A 27,163-nucleotide genomic window follows, 5' to 3' on the forward strand; every position below is an offset into this window, starting at 1 on the left:
CATGTCACATAACTTCAAATGTAAAGCTTGAACTTCACAGGTTTGATTAAACTTTTATGGGACTCCTAAAAATAACATTTGTAATCCTCATGCATGGGAATTATTCTGTAATTCACAATTTCACCAAAGTGTTGTTTGCAGTGGGTCGGGTCTGAATGCCACCAGTTTAGTTCAGCACTACCCTCCCAGCTCTGCTGCGGCTGCATGAGGCTTGCATCTTTCTGGGAAGCTGAGCTGCTGCCATGGCTAAAACTGTGAGCCAGACTTAGGTAATTTTATTAGTCTAGAAAAAGTATTACGCTCCTGCAGCTGTTGTTGTAGGTCCTGACCATGAAAACAAAAACTGTCTCAGTTACCCAGGATCCATGAGAAATTGGCAGTGGCCCAAAGCAAGTCCATGTATTTTGGACTCTAAATTATATTTATCTTCATATGGGCATCCCCTGATTTAGGGCATGCAGCTGGGGAATGGCCTGACTGTATGGAGTTGTGGGGGTGGGCGAGGCCAAGCCTTGGGTGTACCACCCTTAACTAGGAGGCCTGATCCAGATAATTGGAAGACTATACCTCCTGGACCTTCAACACTTTTGAAAAGGATAAGGAGAGTGCCCAAGAAAACAACAAAACCATAATAAAACACTCAACCTGGCTTTCCTGTTTTCGTCTGTTGTCTCACAGTGTAAATTCCCACAGGTCTTTCTCTTGGAACTAGGCTGGTTTTTGTGGGTGGGTTAGTAATTTGGTGGTGGTGGGCTTTCTTGTAAATAGAACTTTTATAGATTACTATGAAAACTAATCGTGGGACTTGGCATTTAATTGTTTAGGTATTCCACATATGCACCACCCCTATCTTGCTAACGTGTGCCAGTCAGTAAATTACTGTTTAATTTTTTGAATTTCAGTGGTTCTGCGAGTGGGATAAAACTGCACTACTGTTTCTCTAGAAGGTCCTGGGCTATTAGCAGAGCACTTAGCAAGTCTGAGTAATTGTCCCTTTGAGTCTGACTGATTCTTTTGTGTCACGGTCTCTAATCCTTAGGGTCATTGGATGTACTTCAGGGGATCTGTGAATGTGGGTGGGTGGAAAGAAAATTTACATCTTTATTTTCACCATCTCTAACCAAAATGTGGCTTTTCCCTCAGTGATGAGAGTGGGCAGCGTCACATACTGTCAGTAGCACCTATGGCTTTGGCAAGTAGAAATCAGATTTTTGTACCACTTTGTGGGAGATAGTTCGAACCATCATTTATGTTCACCATTGCTTAGAAAACCGCAGTAGCTTATTAGACCTGCTGCTGTGTCTTGTAATATATGTTAAGAAGTACACATTACTTTTATCTCAGTTTTCCTGTTTAAATATTTTTATATCTGTGTTTCAATATAATTGATTTTTTTTTTTTTTTTTGAAGAGTATTCATCAGAATCATTCAGAAACATTCTGATGGGAGCATCTGGATTGATGAAGCAGTCCATGACACTTAAAAGGTCACAAGCTCCTGTCTTGGATGGCACCCTTGTAGTGCTCTCATCTCACTGAGACCAGATTAGTTAATGTTAAAAAAAAAAAAAAAAAAAAAGTCATAGCATGAATTGCTCTTGATTTTTTTTTTTTTTTTTTTTTTTTTAAGATCTTATTTATCCATTCATGAGAGACAGAGAGGCAGAGACATAGGCAGAGGGAGAAGCTGGCTCCCGGCAGGGAACCTGATGCGGGTGTCCCAAATTGTCTTTGATTTTTATCATCTGGAGCTCTGACCTTCCCCCATTTTGGGGCTCTTGGAATGAATTTAAAAATATGACCATTCCTCATTTCTGAGTGACCTTTCTTATGAGCCCCTGTAAAGTCCCTTTTAAGACTGCTTACTGCAACCAAGTGTTTATGGCCGAGAATGGCTTCCCTTACAAATTTCAGGTAAGAGGGGCACCTGGGTGGCTCAGTAGTTGAGGGTCTGCCTCTGGCTCAGGGTGTGATCTGGGGGTTCTGGGATTGAGTCCCAGAAAAGGCTCCCCCTAGGGAGCCTGCTTCTCCCTCTGCCTATGTCACTGCCTCTCTGTGTCTCTTAGGAATAAAGTCTTAAAAAAACAACCAAAAAACCCCCAAATTTCAGGTAAGAGTATATAGTGCTCTGTGTGTTGACATTATTTGCTTTAGCTATGGAAGAGATGATGCTGTGTGACTTTTATGAATTTCATTTAGCTCTTCATTGTGTTACTATGGCAAGCATATCCTAGGTTTATTTTAGAACTTGATATCCAAGATTAAAACTTATATCTATTGAACTATATAAAACTGCCCAGAGAAGGAAAGCTTGGACACCAGGCATTCCTTGTCCCATCCTATCACCTTTTAACAGGCTGTATGCAATTCATTCAGTGAGCTATGCAGTGGGGTTTTGGAACTCCTCTTGAATAACACTGTTCCTAACCTCTGGGTGTTAGGAATAGGGGAAGCATTGCCCATGTGACACTGAGGTCTCTGTCCCAAATACTCTTCCCTGTTGGTAATATGGCCCAACTTCCAGTGTTGTTCTTCTGTGAGCTCACAAATTAAAGAGCTTGCTTGCATTTTGTAGCATGACACCTCCAGGTCACAAATATTGACAACACTGGTGTTTGAAATAACTCCTAGATACCTAGCAGAACTTGAGTACACAGTAGGTATCTCTCAACAGAGGCAGATTCTGTTTTTCAGGATAGATTTGAGACATGGGATGCTGCTCTGTGGTGGACGTGTGTGTGTGGGGGGGCAAAGATGATTTTTTTTTCTCTCCTATTAGGCAGTTTTGTCTGTTTGACTACCTCACCAGGCCCCTGGGAGCTAATCTGTCTCATGCTTATCCAAAAAAGGAGGCATAAAAAAGGGACTGTATAGTTAGGCTCTGGAGCAAGACCACCTGGATGGGCAACCTGGCTCTGCTCCCATGAGCTATGTGACTCTAGACAAATCGCTGGGCTCTCTGTGTCTTTGTAGAATAGAGATATTTACAGTACCTTCTGCAGAGGGTGGTTGTGGGGATTAAATATGCATGGACTAAGTGCTTAGAGCAGGGTCTGGTATAGAGTTAGTGTTAAATAGGTGTTGCTGGCTGCACATTACAATCACCTGGGAGAGGTTTGAAAAACTGCACCGGGTATTGGGAACGCCCATCCTAATGAAATTAGGAGCTGGAGGGAGTGTGGGTTATAACCTTGTTCAGAGCATCCTAGCAAGTCACTGACAGAGTGGAGGAGGGGTTTTGATGTCTTCTGTTCCAGGGCTTTAAGTGAAAGATCCATCTGTCAGCTACATAAGCAAGAGATCTTTGTGTAATGAATAGCTGCCTTTCACGGGGCATCTTTGAAGTTGTCTGACCTTTTTCACTTTGAGGCCAGATGCAGTGCAATTTAAAAAATTTAATTTCTTTAGATTTATAATACCAGACTTCATTCAGCTGGCATTGATTGATTGAGTACCTTTTAACAGTTTGTGAAAAATGGACTTTCTGACATGTCTTCAAGGTCTCTTCTCCTTTTCCTGTAAAGACTTATCATCCATGCCCTAGACCCCAGCCAAGGGCCCTTTTTTCATCTGTGGTGATGGTTTATCAGCTACTGTGATTACAGTGATCTTACGAACCAGAAATAAAGTTTTCCCTGTAAAATTATAGCACCTGCAAGGTGGAAGAGGCCTGATTGTCCAGTCAAGCAGGAAAGGGAATAGTATCCCTGTTAGACAGATGAGTCCGTGAAAGGGGAAATAACTTGCCTGAAGTCATTTTGTTTATGTAATACCGTCTGTCTTTATTCAGGGAGTTGTCATTGCTATACATCAAGAAGTTGGTCAGTGGAAGCTGGGAGTTCATAGCTCTGTTGTATGATACAAGTGGAAAACTTCATAGAAAGAAGGGGAAAGAGAAGAAAATGTAATCCTGCTATGGCGATAACTGCCACATTGGGGATCGGGGCTTGGGTCTCTCGTTGCTATAAACCTTACAGGGGAACATCCTGTGACCCTAGTCACGGCCTCTACGGGGCTATGTGAGAGGATGGGCACCTGATTGTAGACTGTGGTTCATGTTCAAACCCTAGGTGGTCCTCCATGGGCTTTGACCTCCTGGTCATGGGGGCTCAGAGTTGATGTTGGCTTTCTCCCAGCTCTCCTTGGCTGGATCCACAACAACTACATGTTCACCCTCCTGCAAAAGCCACTGTGTCTTTGAGGCTTCTATTAGGCACTATCCTGGTCACCTTCCTTACCCCCTGCTCCCGAGTTCATTGATGACATTGGAAGCAGCCACTCAGTGCCTGAGCCTTCAGAAGTTCCAGGTCCACCTTTGCACACTGTGTAACTTTGGAGAACTGGTTCATCTTTCTAAGCCTCTCTGTTGCCTTGATTGTTATAAAAAAAAAAAAAAAATCTGGAAACTATCTCATAGGGTTTTTTTTCCTTTTTTTTTTTTTTCCGGTAAGGATAAAAAGAGATTATATATATGTGTAACACTCCTTACCTGACATATAGTAAACCCTGATTAAATACTAGCTATGAGGATAATGGCTATACCAAGTGCTACCTCTGTGCCTGCAGTGAGCATCTGAATGACTCTTCCCCACACCAAGAATCAAATAGCTTCCAGTAACCCTCACTTGGAGGGCTTGCACTTTAGCAAACCAAGCTTTTGGCCATCGTGTGACCTTTATCATTGTCTGGCATGGTTCCATCTCCAAAATTTACAAGTTCATTTAAAAAGACTAGACTCTTTTCAAATTCCTCATTCACTTAGTCTGACTGTGTTTGTTCTCTGATCTCCTTGAGACCCCATTCCTGTCCTCTCTGGGTCTCACTCCCTTCTTGTCCAGTCCTGTCTCCGTGGCACAGCACTCCAAGCATGTGACATAAGCACCCTTCTCAGTCTTGACAAATCCTGCAGACAGCCAGCCGCTGATCAGTCCTCTCGTCCTCTGGGTAGTTCTTGGGGCTGAGCATCAGAGGATGCAGTTGCATAGTTTCATTATTTGGTGCCATGGCATGGTCTGCAACCCGGATTGGGCAGTCTGAGCTGTTCAGCTGTCCTTTTGTTTTTTTAAAGATGTTATTTATTTATTCATGAGAGACACAGAGAGGCAGAGGGAGAAGCAGGCTCCATGCAAGGAGCTCGATGTAGGACTCGATCCTGGATCCCGGGATCATGCCCTGGGCCGAAGGCAGATGCTCAACCCAGGTGTCCCTGTTCAGCTGTCCTTTATTTATTTTGATTTTTTTAAAAAAAGATTTTATTTATTTATTCATGAGAGACAGAGAAAGAGAGAGGCAGAGACACAAGCAGAGGGAGAAGCAGGCTCCATGCAGAGAGCCTGACGTGGGACTCGATCCTGGGTCTCCAGGATCACGCCCTGAGCTGCAGGCGGCGCTAAACCGCTGCGCCACTGGGGCTGCCCTCAGCTGTCCTTTTAATCTTGTGTTTGCCTCCTTCTCTTCTGCAAAGGTTGTTCTCCACCCTGTTTCTCTCCTGCCTTATTTTTGCTTGATAGAGAAAATGGAGGCATAGCTTCCTGCCTATGTTTGTTGGCTTTTTCTTCCCTATCATATTATACTTGACTTTGTGTCCCTCTTTGCTGGGTATGAATACTTAGAAATTTGTGTACAACGAACAACTACAATCTCTAGCCCAGTGCTCATTCCTTAATTGGAAAATCAGGTCATAACCCTGTCTCTCTCTGCTGCTTGCTGATCCGGGAGAGTCAGGATAAGTTCCTCCAATGCTCAGGGCCTTGCATTTTAAATGAGGCTATTATATTTTAAATTTGTTTAAAATGTAAATAAATTGTTTAAGTTTATTAAAGGATGGCTGTCTATTTTGAGATAGAACCATTCCCTTTAAGAATTATAGATGGATTAAAGCTATGTTCTTCCTCAGTGTATCTACTGGTAGTAAAGCAACGAATACTGGGCTGGGGAGTGGGGCAGGGTTTGGCTATCAGTGGCTCATAGCCTAGTGGAGGAAGCAGGTGGGTAAGAAGTCCTCCAGGAGTTTTGAGGTGGCTTTTTGTTTGTTTATTTACTAGGAAGAGAGAGAGAGGGAGCTTTGTGGGAGTGGAGGGAGGGGCAGAGGGAGAGAATTTTTTAAGCCAACTTCCCATTGAGAATGGAGCCCAACGTGGGACTTCAGCCCAGGATCCACGAGATTGTGACCTGAGCTGAAACCAAGAGTCAGCCACTTAACTGACTGAGTCACCCAGGTGTCCTGAGGTGGCTTTTGAAGGGTACCTGTGAAATGCCTTTGCTTTCTCAAACCTAAATATTTATGAGCGTATGGATGGTGGTGGTAAAAATATTGCAGTTCTTTTGTCTTCTAGTTTGGAGCATCTTGCTGTTGGGTGGAGGGGAGGTAGGTGCTTGGTTGAGGAGCATCCAACCTGAAGAGAGATCCTGGGAGACTGGTGCTCAGTCTTGTACACCAGCCATTGGCCTGGGAGTCATAAGGCTTATTGCCAGGAGTGCTGCCCTGGTTATCCCCTATCTGAGCTTTTCCTGGTTTGAAGGAGAACGTATTGATCTCAGGTTTTGGCTTTTCTGTCATTGTACTTGTGCTTTCTGTACATGTATTTGAAATACCAAAATAAAACCTCCCTGCAGCTTTCTGAAGGACCTGTTAAGAGAACAGATCCTGCTGTAGAAATGAGTTGTTCATCGTGGATAGGCCAGATAACTTGGAAACTAGTGGTTGGTACCAAAAAATAATTCTTAAAATTGTTTGTCCAAACCCCTTGTGGGAGAGAATTGCCATTGGTTTTGAATTCCCTTCCATAACAACCTGCTATTCATTCATTTAAAAAATGTATTTTTGGGTTGGTTGTGTATAAGGTACATTGCTGGGTGCCGGGAGGGATTTGTCGAGTTGGCTGCCATGGCCTGCTAAGGCTTTATGGAGGAAGTAGTGTTAACAGTTGGGCTCAACAAATCTCTTCACAAAATAAAAAAAGTCTCTTGGAGCCAGAAGGAAGTACTTGTTCATATTTTCCTACTAAAATAAAATTTCCTTTCTGCCAAGTAGTTCACAAAATGAGAACTTCTTTGTACAAACTTGCATACAGTAATTTTCTAGTAACTTGAAATACCAGCTTTGGAGAGTCAGGTTTTTAAATTTTTTCTTTCTTTTCTTTTTCTTGTTTTTAAAGATTTTTTTTATGAGACAGAGAGAGGCAGAGACACAGGCAGAGAGTGAAGCAGGCTCCACTCAGGGAGGCCGATGTGGGACTCGACCTTGGGACTCCAGGATCATTCCCTGGGCCGAAGGCAGGTGCTAAACTTCTGAGCCACTCAGGTGTCCCAGGTTTTTAAATTTTTAAAGTAATCTCTGCACCCACCGTGTGGCTTGACATCACAACCCCAAGTTCAAGAGTCCCATGCTTTACCAATGAGCCAGCCAGGTGCCCCAGAAGAAACTTTTTTTTTTTTTTTTTTTTTAAAGAAACTTTTCCCAAAGCAATATTTCTCATAGAATATCTTCCCATAGAATATTTAAAATGTCTGAAAGTGATTTCAGTCTAATAGAGTTTCCACTTAATTTGTGCATCAGACCTTAAAACATCTGAATTGAGACTTCATGCCCAGAAATCTTTTAAATTCAGATTACTTGGGGCTGTAAATTTATTACGCTTTTAATAAGTCATACTCAAATCGGACGTCTTTTTGCCTATGACAAGCCTAACCATAAAGAGCAGTAGAATTAGGGGCATGGTTTGTAGAATGGCTTTGAATAAAGAAGAATGAATGGCTGAGCTTTCGTGCATTGGGCGATAAATTATAGCCCAGTGTTACCATACTAGCAGTGAAAATAGGGCAGTAACGTCATACAGTTGCTTTCTGGTTGCTTGATCTGTAGTGACTCTTCTCTCCCCCAGCTTTTCTGAACAAATCATCTGAATCCTAGAGAAGTTCAGTGACTTGTTTCCAGTCACAACACGACGACCAGGGCTGAGATTAGTCCCTTGATTCCTGGGCTTTTTCTATTATAGGGGGAAAAAAAAAGTGATGTTGGGGAGTGGGGAGAGAGACCTACTGGAATTTCAAGTATTCATCAAGAGTTGTTTTTTCCCAGCCTCGTGGGAGCTCTAAAAGAATGTTGAGATATGGCTCTTGCTTTCAGGAAGCTTCTATAATGCAGTTTTCCATGAATTTCCAGCCAACAGCCAGTGCCCCATCTAGCAGGCCTCTTTGTTTCTTTTTGTGGTCTCTATTCTGCTTTGTTTTCTTGATTTGTTCTATATAATTTATCTTGAAAGGTGCTTCAGACCCCACACTGCCGCTACACATTTCCTTTCTTTTAATAAGCATTAAAGGTTGCCAAATAAAGGAAAGTAAGCTCTAAAGGTAGCCATACAGAAGACGTGGCTATTATTTAGATGAGTCAAACCTTGGTATGTTAGAAAAATCTTTTCAAGCCCTTAAAGTTGAGGATGTTTTTGATGTCTCCCTTTTCTGGGGGAAAAGTTCTTAATTATATACAACTTAGTTTTCAGTGTTTCACTTGTAAATATCGCTGTTCTGGTTTGCTTGATGTTGATAAAAGTAGGTAGGCACCTTTCGAAACAGCTTTGCTTTGAGGTCAGATAAACTGTTTTATGGGAGAAGCTCGGAGCGAGCACACATTCAGGATAACTGGATAATAAGATTTTGTGATCATGAGATTTTAATTAAGGTGTGGACATGAAAGGGTATTAGGCATTTTCCTCCCCAGTCTCTCATTGCCTGATGTCACATGGATTTAACTGTGTTTTTTGGCATTCCTTGCAAATGAAAATATATAGGAATGTTCCTTGTAACTTATAAACTGCTATAAATGTTGGGTAATTGCTTGATTTGGAGGAAGTCGCTCATCTGTGTTCATTGCAGCCTGGTTAAATCTGTCAACAAATACTGAGGACAGTGTGGGTGTGAAGCCTGCGTTTTGGCTTCTGTTTGTATTAAAAAGTAAACATAGTCCCTGCCCTCAGCTCACAGATTTGACTTGAAACTGTATAAACAGGCAGTATGACACTCCAGAAGAGGAAAATTTTAATACTACTGGTGTTCTGTGATTTCAGACAAGGTGGTCATGGTTACGATGCTGCTATTGTGATCGCAAGCCAAAATAGCTTCTGTCTTGCTTCGAAATCCTTTCTGTTTTACCTAGGATAATCTTTGTTATATCTTATCTATCACTGTAATCACTGTGCAGAATTTTTTTTTTCTTTTTTTACTGTGCAGAATTCTAACACAAAACATGGAGATACTGGGCCTATTCTCAAAGACTCCGTGTATTAAATGAGAAATCCAAACGGTGAAAGGAAGCTTGGCACTTTTTGTTACTTCGGGGTGTTTTTAAAGGAAGAACCTATGGTATTTGGGAGACTTAGAATGTTGAATAACAGTAGAAAAATAAGAAAATCTAGGTGCCTTCAGGTCATGGGTCTGAGGTCAATGTTATATACTCACATTTTATTTTCTTTAAATGAAAATTCTGGGAAGTTTTCTCCCACTAGAGAATTTCAGAGGCTGGTCTTTCCTCTCTTCCTCAAAAAGTATATAAATTAAAGAAATGGCAGCTGAAGTTCCTTTTGTACTCGGGTATACTCATTTGAAGTTTCTCCAGGTCACGGTTTGAATAGGTCTTAGAATATAAATTTAAGCTTTTCCCCTTGACTTGCTATTTATGGAGGAAAGCAGAAACTGGAAAGAAAAAATTACAGTGGCCATCTGATCGCCTTTTCAGTTAACTCAGGACCACCGATGTGGAAGATGCGACAATCCTGAGAGCAGCTGGGCTCCCTGGAGTGGGCAGTCCGGGTGTCTGGCACGTGATGCCGAAGGCAGTGTCTCCCGGTCCTTCTGTGGGACGTGTCTCCCCAGTGGCACAGCAGATCTGCCGCGGGTTGGGGACGACCAGGGTGATGATGGGGTCACCCTGGGTGCTGCGGTGGAGCTTGAGCTCCGTGATCAAGGCCTGTGCAGGGCTCCCGGAGAGCTCACTCAGGGACCTCGGCCAAGCTCTGCAGGCTGGCGCGTTTTACTTTTCTTTGTTTTATTTTTAAAGCATGTAGTCTTTGTAAAATGACAAGCCCTGAAGGTTGATTGATTTACTTGGAAAAGAAAATATCTGTGCTTAGCAGGCCTCTGTCCCTGAATTTTGTCCACCATCTCTCCTACAATATTTCAGCATGATCACCGAGAGAAATTTGTGTTTCCATGCTTGCCCTTCAGGTGAAACTCCAGCCTTTGCACCAGGGTTCCCTGAAGTAGCAGTTTAAAAAAGAATTAGGCTGTAAACCCTGCCCCTTTTGTGTGTAGAGACTTGTTTGTCAGGTGATTTAACCCTGTCGCACTTTACCATCACCTTCTCCAAATTCTGCTTAAAGATGTTGTCTTCCTGGTTATCTCCAGGGTGGATTGGTTGGTTGTTGATTTTTGTCTGTTCGTTTGTTTGATTGCCGTTGCCCAAAGCTTTCATCTGAGTGGGGCGGTAGAGCGTGGAAGGAGGGGGACCCTTGCTGGGAGCCTGCGGGTTTGGGTTCTGGCGTGGCTGTTCATTCGCTGTGTGACCCCTGGGCAGTCAGTCTTCCAGGGTCTCTGTTTCTTCATCAGGGAAACAGAGGACTTGGAAAAGTAAATACAGGCCTGGACCAAATAAGAAGAAGGTCACCGTGTGTGCTTATGTTGTGTGACTGAATGGCAGTGCTTGGGGCCTCTTGCCTCGGTCTGTGCTCCCCATGGAGGCCCTGCTCCGCTCTGGCCCCAGCAGCCGGTGCCGCGTATACACGGACGCTGGTTCCAGCATTCCGGCTCCCTGGACAGGTGGGACTGGGCGTCTTCTCCACTGGAGTTTCTCCCTTTTGGCCCCGCTCTGCTGCTTCTTTCTTCCAGGAGCAACCTGCTTGCCTTCCACCTTCTTGTCCTTGGTGCACTTAGCAGGGGTGTGATGGGTAACACAACCCACTCGGATTTGTTACTGCTGGGAGTTGTCCAGCCATCTCCTCCGAGTTACTGGAGGAAAAAGAGAGCTGCAGGAGACTCAGTGATGAAATAATGGTCCTTTTGTCTGTCTCTTGCTCTAGGGATGGTTTTAGGTTTCATCTTAGGCCTGGGCCATTGTGTTGTTTTTACATGCTCAGTACAACCCTGTTTAAAAGTGAAGCTTATCATTTAAAGGATTCAGCTGTAGTGCCACAGACCGTTCTTCTTTCGTCCCCATCCCCCCCAAAAGTCCTCGCTGTATGTAGTAAAAACCCACTGCAGTGTGTGCTGTTTGATTGGGTCCCCTGACATCAGCTTAAAATGTTTCCCTTGTATTTATTTTGCAAATGCTTATAAGGTATGTTTTAATCTGATAAACTTCCAAAATGTTTTCCTTGTGGTTATATAATCAGTAGCATCTGCAAAACATGCCTTTAACCATGTAGCTTTCTTCTTAACCATTATCTTGTTGATTCTCTGTTCTAATGTTTTCTTTTGATGAACTGGGGTTAGGAGATCTGAATTCCTGTGCCAGACATCTTACAGTAACGTGCCCAGATTTAGCCTCATAACCTTAATTAGATGTGGAATGCTGAGAATGCTCTGTTTTTTTTTTTTAAACTTTTATAACAAGCCAGTGAACTTCTGATCACTTCATTAAAAGTTATAAAACACTCCTTGTGTCTTTAACATTTAGTTCCCCATCTTAGTTTCTTCATAGAAAATTAACGTAAAACTTAAGGTATCTTTAGATTCTCCTGAACAATCTGTTAGAGCCTAAGTTACCTTTTGTGTCAGTATATACATAATATTCCAACTCACAACCCTTAATTCCTCTTCCCTCCCCCCCCCCCTTTTTTTTTAGAAGCAAAAGAGTGTTGAAAATGTTAAAAGCTGTGCTGAAGAAGAGCCGAGAGGGAGGAAAGGGGAGCAGGAAGGAAACAGGTATGTACAAGCAGGTGGCCGTGGGGCAGCAGCTCCTGCTCACTCTAGGCTGGGAGGATGCTATTGCATTGGGAATGGGTCCAAAGAGTGTTCCAGGTTAGAACGCACATAACACTGGAAGCTATGAGAAACGAAATAGATTTCTGAGCTTTCTTATGGGAAGTGACTTTGAAAATTGAGTTTGCCTTATGAACCAAATCCTTCCCCAGAAGACTTGTAAAGTTCATAATTTTAACAGAACATTCAGATCCAGAGGCAGTCAGAGTTACAGACCTGGAGGGATAGCAGGTGTGTCCAGGAATTTGGTTTCTAGAAAGCTCTTTCCCTTTTCCCACATGCAATTGCATTTTATATGTTTGACCAACTGCTGGCTGACTGGTTCTCGCCTTTTGGGTATCAGATTTTCCACCTAACAGGTGTAGCCTCACTCAGTGCCAGACTGCTAGTTTTCATTATGATGAGAGCTACTTAATTTGGCTTGGATTTCATTCCTGTTTATAGAGTTCTGTTCTGGTGCTTATGTGGTCATTGTGATTCTTCATTGCCTTCCATGTGATAAACTCTTCTAAGGTTATTTAGGTGACCACTTAGTGGTCTGTTTTTCTACAAAAATTACATATTATTTACTATTGTACAATAAAAATCTGTTAGTCTGGATTGATTTTCTTGGAATGTACTATTTTACTCTGCAAGCTTAACAATAATCCACAGTGGAGAGTGGTTGCTTTTCTGAATTATTGTATATGGAATAACATTTCAGTTTTAATTTCTATTACAGTATAAATACACTTATTACCATAACATCGCTGAATTTTACAGTTAACTTTTCAATTGAAAAGATCTTGCAGTACCTTTTATTACATATTATGTAATATATGTATATAATTACATAATGTTTGTAATGTTATGACAGTGTTCATGTCTGTTTCTGTACATATGTAATAGAATAGGTGGGCTTAAACTTTTTAGTTATATGGAACTTAAGTAAATTTGCTGTTATCCCATAAACCAAAAAGTCTGCAAAACAGCAAACTTCCTTTAAAAGGAGAATCTTTATTGTAAAGTTACTGTTAAAATTCCACCAGAAGGGATCCCTGGGTGGCACAGCGGTTTAACGCCTGCCTTTGGCCCAGGGCGCGATCCTGGAGATCTGGGATCGAATCCCACGTTGGGCTCCCTGCATGGAGCCTGCTTCTCCCTCTGCCTGTGTCTCTGCCTCTCTCTCTCTCTGTGTGACTATCATAAATAAATAAAAAAAATTTAAAAAAAAATTCCACCAGAAGCTTCTCGTTAATGCCTGCATAAGCGGATACAAAGAAAAAAATTCAGTTTTTAATGATAGAAACGAGACCGTAGTCAGCTTTTAACCTTAAGAAACCACCCCCCTACCTTGAATAATTAATTAGAATTGTTACTATGGAGAATTTTCAGTTCACATAATTTCTATCCAGGAGGACATTCACCCTCTGCTGGGTCAAGGCCAAAATATCTTTCTCTTTATTTCTCTGAAAGCAGCTTAAAAAAATTTTCCCCCCAGTTTTGGCTCATCTGACATTCATCCTAGGGACTTCATTATTTGCTTCTTTAGATGCCTTTGTAATTTCCAGCATAAAGTTAGGTCCTAAGCTGTCTGGCTGGGGATGCCCAACCAGTGGCCCAGTCTCCAAGCCAAAACTCCCTATTTAGTCATGGGAGTCTTTCACAACAGGCCCACCATCCTCTTTGACCAGTGGCCAGTGAAATAACAGTACAGTAATGATTTGGGGCACCCTGCCTTTCAGAACGGCCAGACAGTGAACATAGTTTGCATTTGTAACTTTTCCAGTTTTAAAGCATGTGAGTTTTGGGTTTATTTCCCCCTCTGGTCTTTAAGAGCAACTACTGTTTTTTTCTGAATCATTTCTTCGTAATAATTCCCACACTATGGCTTTTCACTAATGCAAACCAACTTGAAAAAGCAATGGGACTATTTCTCATAAAACATCTGTATGGTATGTGCCTTTTTTCTGTTAACTAGAACCTGGTTGTGTTAGTTGGAACAAAGCAGATGGAATCTTAAATCTTGATGAAGTTATGTCACAAGATGATTGGGGAAAATACTTGGAATTTGACCATTCATATGTTGAGCTCTGTGCCAGCTCTCATTATATAAGTAGATCATAGCTAAGTTTCTCTGTAAGTTAAAGCTGACTGATCTACGGAGAATGCCCTGAAACTTGAGCAATAATATCTCCTGCAATATGGAAAAATCTTGCTCTACTGTTTGCAATTAAAACCAATCTTTGTTGCAAAGACAAAGGAAAATTCATTTCTATGTACTTGAACTCACAATTACAGAAATTTAGGAAATATTTAGGTCTAAAATACTGAGCTCAGCATTTTATATATCCTTTGTAGATTGTTTTTACAATCTTGAACCACACTTTTTTTTTTTTTAATTGGCTTTGAGAATTTAGAAAGCATAATCATGGAGTTAAATTCAGTATTCTTTAAAAGAATACAGATATTTTTCAGAAGAAATATTGAAAAGTTGTTACATTTTCAGTTCTTATCTCTAAAAGAAAATGTCACCTATATCTACTTTAAATTACTGATAAGATTTTAGTAGGTATTGAAATTTAAGTTACATGTATATTAAAAGTATTTGAAATATGTACAGTATTAAACTACTGAACATTGAGTGAACTCTAAATATAGAAAACCTTTTTTAAAAAAAAAAAGAAAAAAACAAACCCAGGAAATGCTTATAGCTAAACAGAAGTGTTTTCTGGAGGCTGTAGAATTGTGTCAGAGAATACAATATTAAAAACTTAATGTTTTGGGGAAAGTACATTTGCCTTGTCCCCACTATTCCATCAGTGCAAGTGAGCACTGTGTTTCTCTTGACCTTGCGTTCGGCCTGAGGGAGTAAAAATCAATATTAAACCACAATGTGGGGAGAGCTAGGTAAGGGCATATGTATATATTTTTTCCTTTCCTTCGTCTTATGTTAGGACTCTAAGGCAAATGTTTATTTTGAAGCTCTCGAGAGAGAAGAGACCACGTCTTTTTATTTTAAGTGACCTTTCCTATCAAAAAACTTTCGTGTTACTATTCTTAAACCTACTTAATTTAAAGATGAAATAATCACTGTACTATAAGTATATTGAGAATGTTCTGATACAAATCTGGACCAAATAGTTTAGAGTTGATATAAAGAGCAATGTAGAGAATGAATATCTTTTCTAAATAGTGCAATAACACTATTTAGATAATGCATGGGAAAAAGTCCCATTTTTTATAATAGAAACAAAAACTGTAGAACTCAACCTACGAAGAAATTTGCAAGCCTTACTTACATTGAGGAAAAGAATGAAACTTTGCTGAAGCACTTAAAGGAAGACCTGAATAAATGGAAAGAAATACATTGTTCTCAGATGGACAGATGTAGTATCTTAACCTGACCATCTCTTATAAAATAACCTATAGATTCCATTTAATCCCTGATGAAATCCCAATCATTTTATTTTTAAAGACATTGTTCTTTCAGGACAGTTTTAGGTTCACAGCAAAACTGAGCAGAAGGTACAGAGATTTCCTGTGTATCCTCTGTCCCTACTCATTCATAGCCTTACCCATGATCAACACCCCCTACCAGAGCAGTACGTTGGTTACAGCTGATGAACCTACACTTGACACATCATGATCATCCAGATCCCATAGTTTACATTAGGGTTCAGTCTTGGTGTGGTGCATTCTACGGGTTTGGGCAAATGTGTAATGATCTGTATCTGTTGTTATAGTATCATACAGAATATTTTCACTGCTCAGAAAAGTCTTTTTTTTTTTTTTTTTTTTTTAAACACAACATAACCAGTTGATTTAAAAATTCATCTGGAAGAGAAAATGCTTAAGAATAGCATCCAGGAAAAATGGAAAGTGTGGGTCAAGTGTGTATCCAGATGGCTGAGCCTGGTTCCCATGCCTGGCTTCTAGCTGCAGGAGAGGCTAGACAAACGTGTATTTTGACTTCTTAGCTTCTATAGGGTAAAGTGGGCTTCACCTCCCACTTCTGTCATCAACACTGGCAGGTCCCTTCTACTTTAAAGGCCAAGCACAGATATTTCATATAGAATAATCACTGCTTCACATAGTAAATGATTTGGCTAGTTTTTTGGACTTTTTTTTTTCTTATTGTTCTCCAAGAAATGAATCTTAATTCTATTTGATATAATTGTAGCTCACAGTTGATAACCGTTTTGGTTTTTTTGGTCTCTCTCCATCTCTATGCATCCCTTCTCCTGCCCTCTGCCAATCTTGAAACCTTAGCCTTTTACCCTGTCCAACTTTTCTAGTTGCTCTGTCTTGGTGTGGAAGTAGCTCCAAGTTGAGGCAGAAGAACAAAGTTTGGTGAACTTGTAATTGTGGTACTGCCTCAATTAAAAAGACTAATGAAGGAAGGGTTGGTTAATATGCCAAAATAATTGTTTATTAGTCTTTTCCTTTCAGTTTAATTATTTGTGTTCTTTTTTTTTTTTTTTTTCAGTAGGGGAGCTTAGTTTGAAGCAATTTATTAAAAAAAAAAAAATTTGACCCTCACCTTTTCATCGTTAAAACGCAGCTGGTCGGCTAAGTGCACTTATAATGGTGTTAATTAAGACATTGGATAGTCTCTAAACTTGAGTGTGTACTGAATTAATCTGTTAGCTTTGCATCTAATCCTTCACTTTGAATTTGTAGTAAAAGGAAGCTGTTTGCCTCTAAAGTTTAAAAGCCATTGATGTGATTGTTAAATGTGGTATTTTAAGCCATTCCAGGCTGCAGTCTGGTTTTCAGTGGTCCCTTCTAAAAATGCCTCCATACAAACGATGCTTTGTTTTATCCGGAAAATATGAAGCTGCTTTTGATTATTCTGTGCTGCATTGCCCATTTTCTGTGGTTGTGGACTATTATTTAGGAATTTAGTGCAGTGACTGTCTTGCTGAGCTATGGATATTTGGTATCTTGTTGTTAACAGACTCCAAAAATGTTTCCCAAGCAGCAAAACAGGCAGAAATAATTCAGTCTAAAGGTACTGTATTTCTCTTTACCAGGGTACTTAAGCAAATTCTGTAAAGTATTGGGACATGATATAAACACAGGCTAGAGGCCAAGCTGGTTTTTGGTAGAATCAGGAATGCAGTTCCCTCTGGTTTGATTGGTTCCTTCACCAGTTTCTCTTTGTTGTCTCTTCTGCATGTCTCAAAGTCTAGAGAAAGCAAACTTGGGAATTAGAAGTCACAGATTCAAATCCCAGCTTGATTACCTCCCAATTTACATGAATTTGGGCAAATTCCTTAACTTGACTAAGTTACCTTACAAAGATGTTTTCAGGGCAAAATGAGAGAACCTTTTTGCAGAAGTGTCTCACTTGACACCTGGCTTCTGCTACATACGCTGCAGAGCTTTGCTTTCCTGAGAAAACTGTGTGCTACCTTGAACAAACAAAACCATTGAAAGACTTTTTATTCTTTCCCAGTTGAAGAGCAACCAGGACTACTCTCAGGCAGAGGAGCAATGTTCTGGAAGCTTCTTTCCATGACTACCCGTCTCCAAATGCAGATTCTGCCTTCATCTTGGCATACTGAAGTCTTTTGTGCCATCTTTACCCTTTCCCTCTAACAAAACTGAGAAAACGGAGTCACTTGTCTCTTGTATGGTGGTTGATACTTGGGAAATCATTTACTTAACCTTTCAGCCTGTATCAAGTACTGGCATTTTATTTTTTTCTTTGTGAAGTTAAACTAGAAGACTTTCTCCCTTGCTGAAGAGATTTCGGGGGTCAGTAAGCAGCTTTAAGAATAGTTTATAGTTTCTGAGATGTTTCATTTCGACACATTCTTAATTAATGAAGGTCTTCCTATGTAGGAGGCTCTGCCCTCCATCCTCTTTGTAGCTTTCCCATATGTTTTTGGGAAATAGAAAGGATGAAAGAGAAGGAAGAGAACAGATACTTAACATTTATCACGTGTCAGGCGCCTACACGTCATGGACCAAGCTGGTTCATCCTGAACAGCCTGTTTCTTGTGAAGGGCATAATTAGAGAAAGCTCTGGACAGAGAAAGTGAAATTAAGACACCTCCTGGATCTTCTGTGTTTTCCAGCCAATAAGACCCCCAGCAAGTCACAACCTATCTGAATCATCATAAAGTTTGTAGTGGAATTCTCAACAACACTTACTTGCTTGGGTCTCTCTTTGTATGTGTAGATGACCCATGAACAGTGCAGGGGTTAGGGATTCTAACCCTCACACAGTTGAAAAATCTACATATAACTTTTGACTCCCTAGATAACTACTAATAACCTCTTGGACTGGAAGCCTTGCTGATAAAATAATCTATTAACACCTATTTTGTATGTTATATGTATTATATACTATATTCTTAAAATAAGTTAGAAAAAAAATTTGCTAAGAAAATCTGATGAAGAGAAAATATATTTAGAGTACTGACTGTTTTAATGTGGAAAAAACAAAAGCTACATATAAGTGGGCCCATGTAGTTCAAACCTGTTTTGTTCAAGGGTCAACTGTATGTGTAAATGCAGTAGGAAACTAAATAGAGAAATATTAAATGTTACAATTCAGAGTCTGATTTTTTGCATCAAATCTAATTTAATTTTATAAATACTTTTTAAAAAATTAAAGCTGCTTTTCTCTAAAATTACCCAAAAACAACGGTCTTATTTTCTGTATACCTAATTTTTAAAGAGCTTTGTCATGTGTAGTTTCTTAATTCCCATAAAAATTCTATATCTGGGGCAGCCCCAGTGGCTCAGCGGTTTAGCGCTGCCTTCAGCCCAGGGTGGGACCCTGGAGGCCCAGGATCAAGTCCCACGTCGGGCTTCCTGCATGGTGCTTCTTCCTCTGTCTGTGTCTCTGCCTTTCTCTCTAGGTCTCTCATGAATAAATAAATAAAAATCTTTAAAAAATCTTTTTAAAATTTCTATATCTGAATTTTAATGTGACCATTTGGATATTTTTACAGTTTTTTGTTTGTTTGTTTTTTAGAGATTGAGAGCAAGTGAGGGAGAGGGAGAGAGAATCTTAAGCAGGCTCCACAGCACAGAGCTGGGCGAGGAGCTTGATTTCACGACCCTGAGATCATGCATGATCTGAGCTGAAATCAAGAGTTGGACTTAACCAATTAAGCCATTGGAGTGCCTCCAATTTGCATTTTCTAGGAAGAGAATTCCAAGGTTTTATTTCTATTCTATAGAAATATAAAAAACTTGATTTCATATAATCTTTTGGCAAATGTAGTTTCTGAGTGGGGAGATAGGCTAAAAGATATGACATAGACGGACTTTTTCTTCTGTGAAGGATGTTGTAAACTTACTATTCCTCTTAAGAGGCTGAGGCTTTGACCTTGCAGATGTCCTGCAGCTGACGGATGGCCACCAGGGCTAACCTGTTGGATAATGTTAGTCTTGGCGTAGAGCTTCAAATTGAGAAACCTTTATTTACAGCTGAAAACATGGAGTTGGAAAGTAGAATCTACGTCTCTCCACTTTCTGGTGAAGACTCTTTCTGGCCTTCTTCCTGTGTCCTCAAATGGCAAGAGAGAGACGGCAAGCTCTCTGGGACCTATTCTTATAAGGACATCAATCCCATCATGAGGGTACTTCCCGTGTGATGTCCATTAAAACTAATTATCTCCCAAGGGCCTTATCTCTAAATACCACCATGTGGGGGTTTAGGGCTTCAGTATATGAATTTTTAGGAGACACATTCAGCTCATAGCACTTGTCTCTATTCTGATTATAAATTTAATACTATATTTCATTATAAAACATACCATATTTCAGGTACCTCCAAGGAAGAAAGAACTGTCAATTAACTGATACCATACTTTATTACCTAAAATGTTTGACCTACTGAAGATTTCCTTTCTTTAGAGAGTTATTTTTATGTATCTCAATCTTTTTCAAAATAGGGGTGCCTGGGTGGCTCAGTAGGTTGGGTCGGCAACTCTTGGTTTCAGCTCCAATCATGATCTCAGGGTTGTGGGATTGAGCCCTGAGTCAGGGTCCATACTTGGCAGGGGGTCTGCTTGGGATTCTCTGTCCCTCTCTCTCTGCCTCTCCTGCTTTATGCAGTCACACACACACACACTCACTCTCTCTCAAATAAGTAAATAAGTCTTCAAAAAAAAAAAAAAAAACCACAACTGAAGGGAAATATAAACAGGTTGGTTAAGGCCTTTCTAATTTATATTTAGAGCCTAATTCTTTTAAGTCTTTTTTAAACCTCGTTGTCAATATCCATTTTTCTCTACACTATATTATCTTCTCTGCCATTAAGAGCATTGACAATTAAGTGCTTTTTGAGTCTTTTACTATTTTCTCCAGGGCTTTCTTCCAAGCTGAAAATCCCCATTCTGCAAAATTGATACCATCCTTTCATGATCTCAAAAGGAGATTTTAATGGAAAGCTTTCAGATAAAATCCAGGGTTCAGGACATCTGGATGGCTTAGTGGTTGAGTGTCTGTCTTTGGCTCAGGTCGTGATCCTGGGGTCCTGGGATCGAGTTCTGCATCAGGCTCCCTACAGGGAGCCTGTTTCTCCCTCTGCTTATGTCTGCCTTTCTCTTTGTGTCTCTTATGAATGAATAAGTAAAAAAACCTTAAAACACACAAGCCTCTGGAAAATAGATATCTGTGTACAAACCTGATTATTTTAGTAGAATGTTTCTAGGCAAGGAATTAATAATGAAAGGAAACATCCTTTTCAGAAGCTTGTCATACCTCTTGCCAAATTGTTTTCCAGATGGATTTTATTGATTGCCTCCTGTATAAGCTGTATGTGAGTGTGCTTGCTTGCATGATTTTTACTAGTGTTGGGTATTTGTAGATTTTAATGATATTTGCTGATTTTATAAGTTAAAACATGTATTTGTCTTTAGCATTTCTTTGAAATTGATAGACCTTTTAAATCTTCAGTGCCCATTTATATTTTCTCCTCGTTCTCTCTTTATGACCTTGTACAGTTGACCCTTAAACAATATGGGAATTAGAGGCACCAACCCCCCCTCATTCCTCTTCACCCATGCTCAAAAATTCAAGTATAACTTTTGACTCTCCCAAAACATAATAGCTTGTTGTCGACCAGAAACCTTCCTAATAGCATAAATAGGCAATTGACGCATTTTGTATACTTATCATAAGCTGTATTCTTACAAAAGAATAATTAAGCTAAAGAAAATGTTAAGAAAATAAGAGAAAATACATTTACGATACTATACTGCATTTACTGAAAAAGATCTGCGTCTGAATGGATCCGTGTAGTTCAAACCCGTGTTGTTCAAGAGTCAACTGTATGTTTTTTTTTTTTTCTGTTGGGAATCTGAGAGGCTCTTCAATCTGGTTCTTCCCTTTTCCTAGTATGGCCCCTGGTGTGTAGTAGTGGGATTTCCTTATAAAATCACTCACAGGGGAATTTTTATTGAAGTTACTGAAACCTGTCTGCGTTCCATGAGTAGAAGTGTCTCTGGTATTTTAAAATTCCAGGTGTGTATTGAGGTAGAGACCTTGCTCATCTGATTGGCTTCTATTTAAGAAATTTATAGAGAAACCAAAATAAAGGCATAAAACCAACTCAGAATGAGTCATCAGGTTTTTCACTGTACTTGATAATATTCTGCCTCTGTGCACAGTCAAAAAGTCTACTTACCTCCTGATACCTGGATGCACTGGCAGCCTGGTTCTTGGCAAGTTGCTACCAGCAGGCAGAGATTGTTCCCAGGTAGTTAAGCATCTCCTTAGTAGGTGTAAAATTTTTAATTCATGGTTCATAATCTTAGATTGTTAGATGTAGGGGTTCTTTTTCAAACTAGGGTAAAGTAATGGAATTAAAGGTTTTAGATCCAGAAGAGTCTTAGAAATTGAGTTCAGTGTCTTCATTTTTTTTTTTCTTCAAGATTTTATTTATCTTAGAGACAGAGACGGAGCATGGGTGGGGGTGGAGGGGTGGGGAGTGGCAGAGGGAGAGGGGGAAGCAGGCTGAGCGTGGGGCCTGAAGAGAGTCTCCTGATCCCAGGACCCTGAGATCAGGACCTGCGCCGAAACCAGCAGTTGGACGTTTAACCGACTGAACCACCCAGGCGCTCCAGTGTCTTCATTTTTTGAGGAATATTTGGAAATGAGGCATTGAACAACTGCCCAATGTTATATAGCTAGTTAAAACAAACATGAGATTGAAGTATATTTTCTGACTCCAGATTAGTTCAGTTTTTACTATGTCTCTGGCTAGCTCTATTATTTTTATTTTTAGCACTGAATAAATATAAAGGAAAAGCTATCTCTGAGATAGAAGATAGTAGATTTCTTTTATATCTATAATTTCTCTCTCCAGGAATTTTGATTTCTACCCTGCCCCAACCTCAAAGGATTATTTCTGAGTTTCTTATATGGTCTTTATCTAGACTCAGTAACTGTGAGTAGTACCTCTTCTTTTTCTATATCTTAAGGACCATTTCTGCTTGGTGTCTTTGAGACTGTTACAAATATTTTGTTTTTGTAAAGCCATTTAAACACCATAAATGTAAATAGCTAAATATACAATTATTAAAAAGAAAGCTATACAGAGGTATTAGAATAAAGACACATCCTTATTTCTTCTCTGCTTTCCTTTTTGTTCTCTAAAGGCAATTAATGTTAATGGTTTCTTCTTTGATCTTTCCTGATATATTCTGTGTGTGTGTATATATATGCATATGTATATATCTTTACACAGACTTTACAGTGTTTTATTTGTAAATTCGTTGATTGCATTTTTACAAATTTTTCACTAATACATAGGTTTTTAAAAGGTTGCTTAACATTACATTAGACAGTCTAATACTGATTATAATGATGACAACAAAAAGGATACAACCATCAATAGGGGAATAGTAAATTACAGGCTGAGTCGCCTTGTACATTTCTGCTTGTGCTTTTATAAGAATAATAATTGGTTAACAAGTTTGTTGATTTATAATTTCCTAGATTTTTGTCAAATTGCCCTTCAAAAAGGTGGTATTAAATTTACAGTTCCACTTTCAGTCTACGAGAATGCCTATTTACACTTACCAACATGGGCTGTAATCAAATTATTTCATCTTTGCAGTATGATAGGCAAAAATTGTATCTTGTTTTAATTCTGCAGTTCTTCAGAATGAATTCAAACACATTTTTATGTTTATGGGCTATCTGAAATCCTACTGCCTGGATTTGTATCCTGGCTTCATAGTTTATCAGCTCTGTGAACAATGAGCAAATTACTTAAACTTTCAGTGCCTCACGGGTCACTTATGAGGATTAAATGAGTTAATATGTATAAGGTGCTTAAATCCATGCTTGGTACATAGTATGTGTTATATAAGTATTTGTCCTAGAGATTTAAATTTTTTTCTCTAAACTGCCTGTATGCTTACCTGTTGTTTTGTTGTGTTCAGTATCTGTTTTAATATTTTGGTAAGTGGTTAACCATTAATTGTTTACCAACTAGAGTTCTAAGCAAGCCATACATGTCAGGTTTAATTTTGACTTAAAAAAACTAAAAAGATTCATGTATATTTCATCCTTCATTTTTGGTAGGATTAAGTGAAGGATTTTGTTTTAATTCTGCAAGTTCAGTGTTGAAAGCTGAGAGGTTACACATCGTTATTTCTGGGAGGTCAGCACTCTTTCTTTCCCTGCTTTGTATGAGAGTTTTGATGCTGCTAATCTGATTAAACCTCTTAAAGCTACATCCTTAGCTCTAAGATTATGAAGATTAGAGATTCTGGAGCTTCCCCCCCCCCCCCCCCCCCCCCGCCCGCTCCTCCGTCCATTAAATGGTTTCCATGGCTGTTTCACTCCCCAAACAGTATTTCAAATCCCTTCTGATTCGTGGAAGCTGCATCTCAAAGATGAATGAGCACTCTGCTGCCTTGCTTCAGGAAACTTGGCGTTCCAGTTTACTGTAGCTACTGGCTCTTTTTGAACGAGTGTTTCATTTTTCTGAACTTCTGTTTTCTTGCATATAAAATGAAGGTAATAATCTGTCATATAGTAATTATAAAGGTCAAAGTTTTTTTTTTTTTTTTTTTTTTAACTTCAGGCCTGATAATATTGATGATCTGGGGAGTTTGTTTCATTTTTACCACATGGTATTCTTGGTTTGGGGAAATGCCTGCAAAGTGGGGAAATAAAATACACCTATAAATGTTTAAATTTATATCGAGAGTTTTTGATACCCAAATGTTGTGAGGGAGGGTGAGATCTCTATTTTACTTCTTCATAAATAATAGAGAAACTAAGAAGTGAATTCTCTGGGAGAAAATAGGGCAATGCTGACAAAAGTTGCTCTTTGAATATTTATTATGTATCAGTATGCTAAATGTTTATAAATGGTTATCCCACATAATCAATAGCTTATTGGTAGAGATTAAAGAACTAGTTTAAGATTTTGCTCTGCCACCTAGTAACTGCACAGATTTGAACCCATTTTGTTTGTCTCAAAAGCCAGTGTCCTCTGTAGTATATAGTAGCCAGATTGTATAAGTTCAGTTCCATTTTGGAAGAATGGGGATAATAACAATAGCTCTTTCCTAGGGTTGTTGGTTTTCCTGATGGTTCAGTGAGTTACAGGGCTTAGAAAGTGCCTGGACCATAATAAGCATTTTATGTTTGCTCTTCGTAGACTTGTGTCATTTTGACTCACTCCCCCCCCCCCCCCCCCCCCCGACCCCTTTAGCCTTTAGTGAATGGCAGCATCTTGGATATTTTTGTTTCCTTGCCTATGTGGCAGACACAGTCCTGGCCATTTTATCTGGTGCAGATGGAGGAGAGCTGTGGTGATGGTCTGGCTTTAGCAGAGTACTGTGGGGGCAGTTGCTGTAAATAGTCTGGGATGGCATGTGCTGGCTAGGATAGGGAAGGGAGAAAGAATTTAAGCCCCTAACACAGGATCTGCCAAGTGCACTCAAAGTTGTGGTGCCTGTGTGATTTGGTATTCACTTTGTCATTATAAGAATGGGCCCTAGGGTAGTTGTCTCATAGTGCATTGATTCCTAAACCTGGCTGCTTCCCTGGAAGCATTTGTGAGTCAAATTCCCAGTGGTAGGGCCCAAGCATCTGTGTTTGTAATGATTTTTGAATGGTTAGCTAGGTTTGAGAGCCACCGGGATGCTGTTTGTTCCTAAGACCATGCAGGGCCAGCTCCAGCCAGCTGTAGCAGAAGTACATGTATATGACTTTGAAAACTCTTGGGAGAAGGAGCTCCCTTAGTATCTAGTCAACCCTGTTGTTGGCAGCCCTCTAAAGGTGAATTTAAAATACAGCTCTACAAGGAGATGAGTGACAAGGGTTCCATTCCAGAAATAAGCAGGGACAGGATTTCATCAAAGTAATTTGTCAGTATATTTTATTTGGTTCTTGTGTTTATGTCGATTTATCATCAATATTTGCATATTCTTTTGCTTCCAAGTTAGATACATGAGAACTAATAGCTATTGAATAGGATTTTGATGTTTAATTTATGCACAACTTTATAGGAATTGTTAGAGGGCTGTATTTCTCAAAGCGATGCTCAGAGAATGAATGGAGTAACTTGCATTCCATTTTATATTTGAGAAATCATGATTAGAGTGGAATGTTAATATGGTTAGCTGTGGTGAGACAATATTGACATTGTTGCTAAGATATTGTACTAGACATGTCATTGAGACTGCTGTTTTCAAAACTGAGCGATGCTTCCCCCACCCCCGCCATTGGCGGTGCTGGTGTAGCAGGAATATAGCAAATAAAATAACGGATGCAGAAAATGTAGTCTTCTCATTCTCTCTCTCCACTCCCTGCACCCCTCCCCCTCCATAGAGGCCTGAAAAGGATCTTGTTAAACAGCCACATGAAAAAAAAAAACAAAAAAAACAAAAAAAACAGCCACATGTACACAATTGACTTAGTCTGCTTTTTTCTAGAATGTGTGCTGAATTGGCTATATAGCATTTTGTGGGGAAAGAAACTTTCAGTGCTGCCTAGAAACTTGGAGGTATTTTCCCCCAAATGTTTATAGTTCCCATTTTCCTTGTAAGGAATTAAAATAAGATAAATGGTAGCAGCTCCCTCTTATCCTTCCTTTCTCTTGTAATGAGGCCTGTTGGCAGCAGAATTGCTGATAGGACTGCCAGAGTTTGGATTTGAGTAGTTAGTGAGGGGGTGGTGTGCTGGTTATGGTATTGTTCTAAAAGTCTTTTTCCCTCCACGTATTTTTCCACCCCCAAAATGTCATCGTGTCCAATATGACAGAATGTTCCCTATGATTATCATTCAGGGAAACATGACTTGCTAAATTATCTGTGGATGACAGTCAGAATTTCTTAAGCACTAAACAGTGTTCAGTGCTTGGTATGCACCTTGGTTAGAGAATCCACAGTGTACGGAGGCAGGCTAGCGTAAAGCCATGATGAAGACTAATGACAGTGGGTCAGGCTACCTGGGTTCAAATCCAGGCCTACCACTTGCAGGCTGTGGGTCTTAGGCAGCTTACTTAGTAGCCTCCATAAACATTAGTTCTCTCAACCATAGCCCAGGGACAGTGACTGCAAATGGAATAGGGTGAATAAATAAACTAATGTATGTGACATGCTTAGTACAGTGTCTAGTACAGAAAGTACGGACGGCTTTTACTGCTAACTTAACCACCGTCATTATGATGAGGACAGATACATTTGATGAGCATACATATATAGTTAGAATAGAGAATTCCATGTAAATCCTGCTGTGTTGCTTGAGTGCTTGCTATAATGTGAAATTCAAGGGTGAGTGAGCTCCAGCAGTCATAGCGAGGCTAAGTGTGTAATTGAGGTGGAGAATGGCTTTAGGAGTTGGATATTCAGTGGGTGGTTGCAGTCCACAGGGCTGCCTCCTTGCAGGTGGAGGGCACCATTCACCTAGATGTGAGACGTGCAGTGTGGTGGTCCTACCCTCATCATTCTTCACATCATCCCCAAGATCTGCAGAAAAAGGAGTTTTCTATGTTATACGAAGTTACATTCAGGATGTCGTTTTTGAGAAGGTTTAATATTAAGAGAAGGATTGATTGGTTGGAGATGCGAAGTTGTATGCAGAGAAGTCAGAGTGTAGACAGAGCTGGGGCAGTGTGGTTCCTTTGAAGTATGTAGAGTAAGGAACTGCATCTTGAGCCACATAGTGAGTGTAGGGAGAAGTCAGTCCAGGCCTTCACTGTGAGAGCAATCAATAAGGAAGAC

The 27,163-nt window shown here is 39.9% G+C and overlaps 1 protein-coding gene across 8 annotated transcripts in view; it reads left to right on the plus strand.

The window, feature by feature from the left end:
* Positions 1-27,163, plus strand: part of TANC1 (tetratricopeptide repeat, ankyrin repeat and coiled-coil containing 1) — a 226,500-nt gene that overhangs the window by 65,596 nt on the left and 133,741 nt on the right. For 5 of the 8 annotated variants that reach the window (XM_072751614.1, XM_072751618.1, XM_072751617.1 and 2 more), the window contains exon 3: positions 11,836-11,915. In XM_072751614.1, the coding sequence (XP_072607715.1) occupies positions 11,855-11,915 (61 nt within the window). In that variant the 5' untranslated portion in view covers positions 11,836-11,854. Of the gene's footprint in view, positions 1-11,835; positions 11,916-22,284; positions 22,366-27,163 lie in introns of all 8 variants that reach the window. The other 3 variants (XM_072751620.1, XM_072751622.1, XM_072751621.1) reach the window with 1 other exon arrangement.

This window comes from Vulpes vulpes, chromosome 3 (genome assembly GCF_048418805.1).
Source record: "Vulpes vulpes isolate BD-2025 chromosome 3, VulVul3, whole genome shotgun sequence".
Classification (NCBI taxonomy): Eukaryota; Metazoa; Chordata; class Mammalia; order Carnivora; family Canidae; genus Vulpes; species Vulpes vulpes.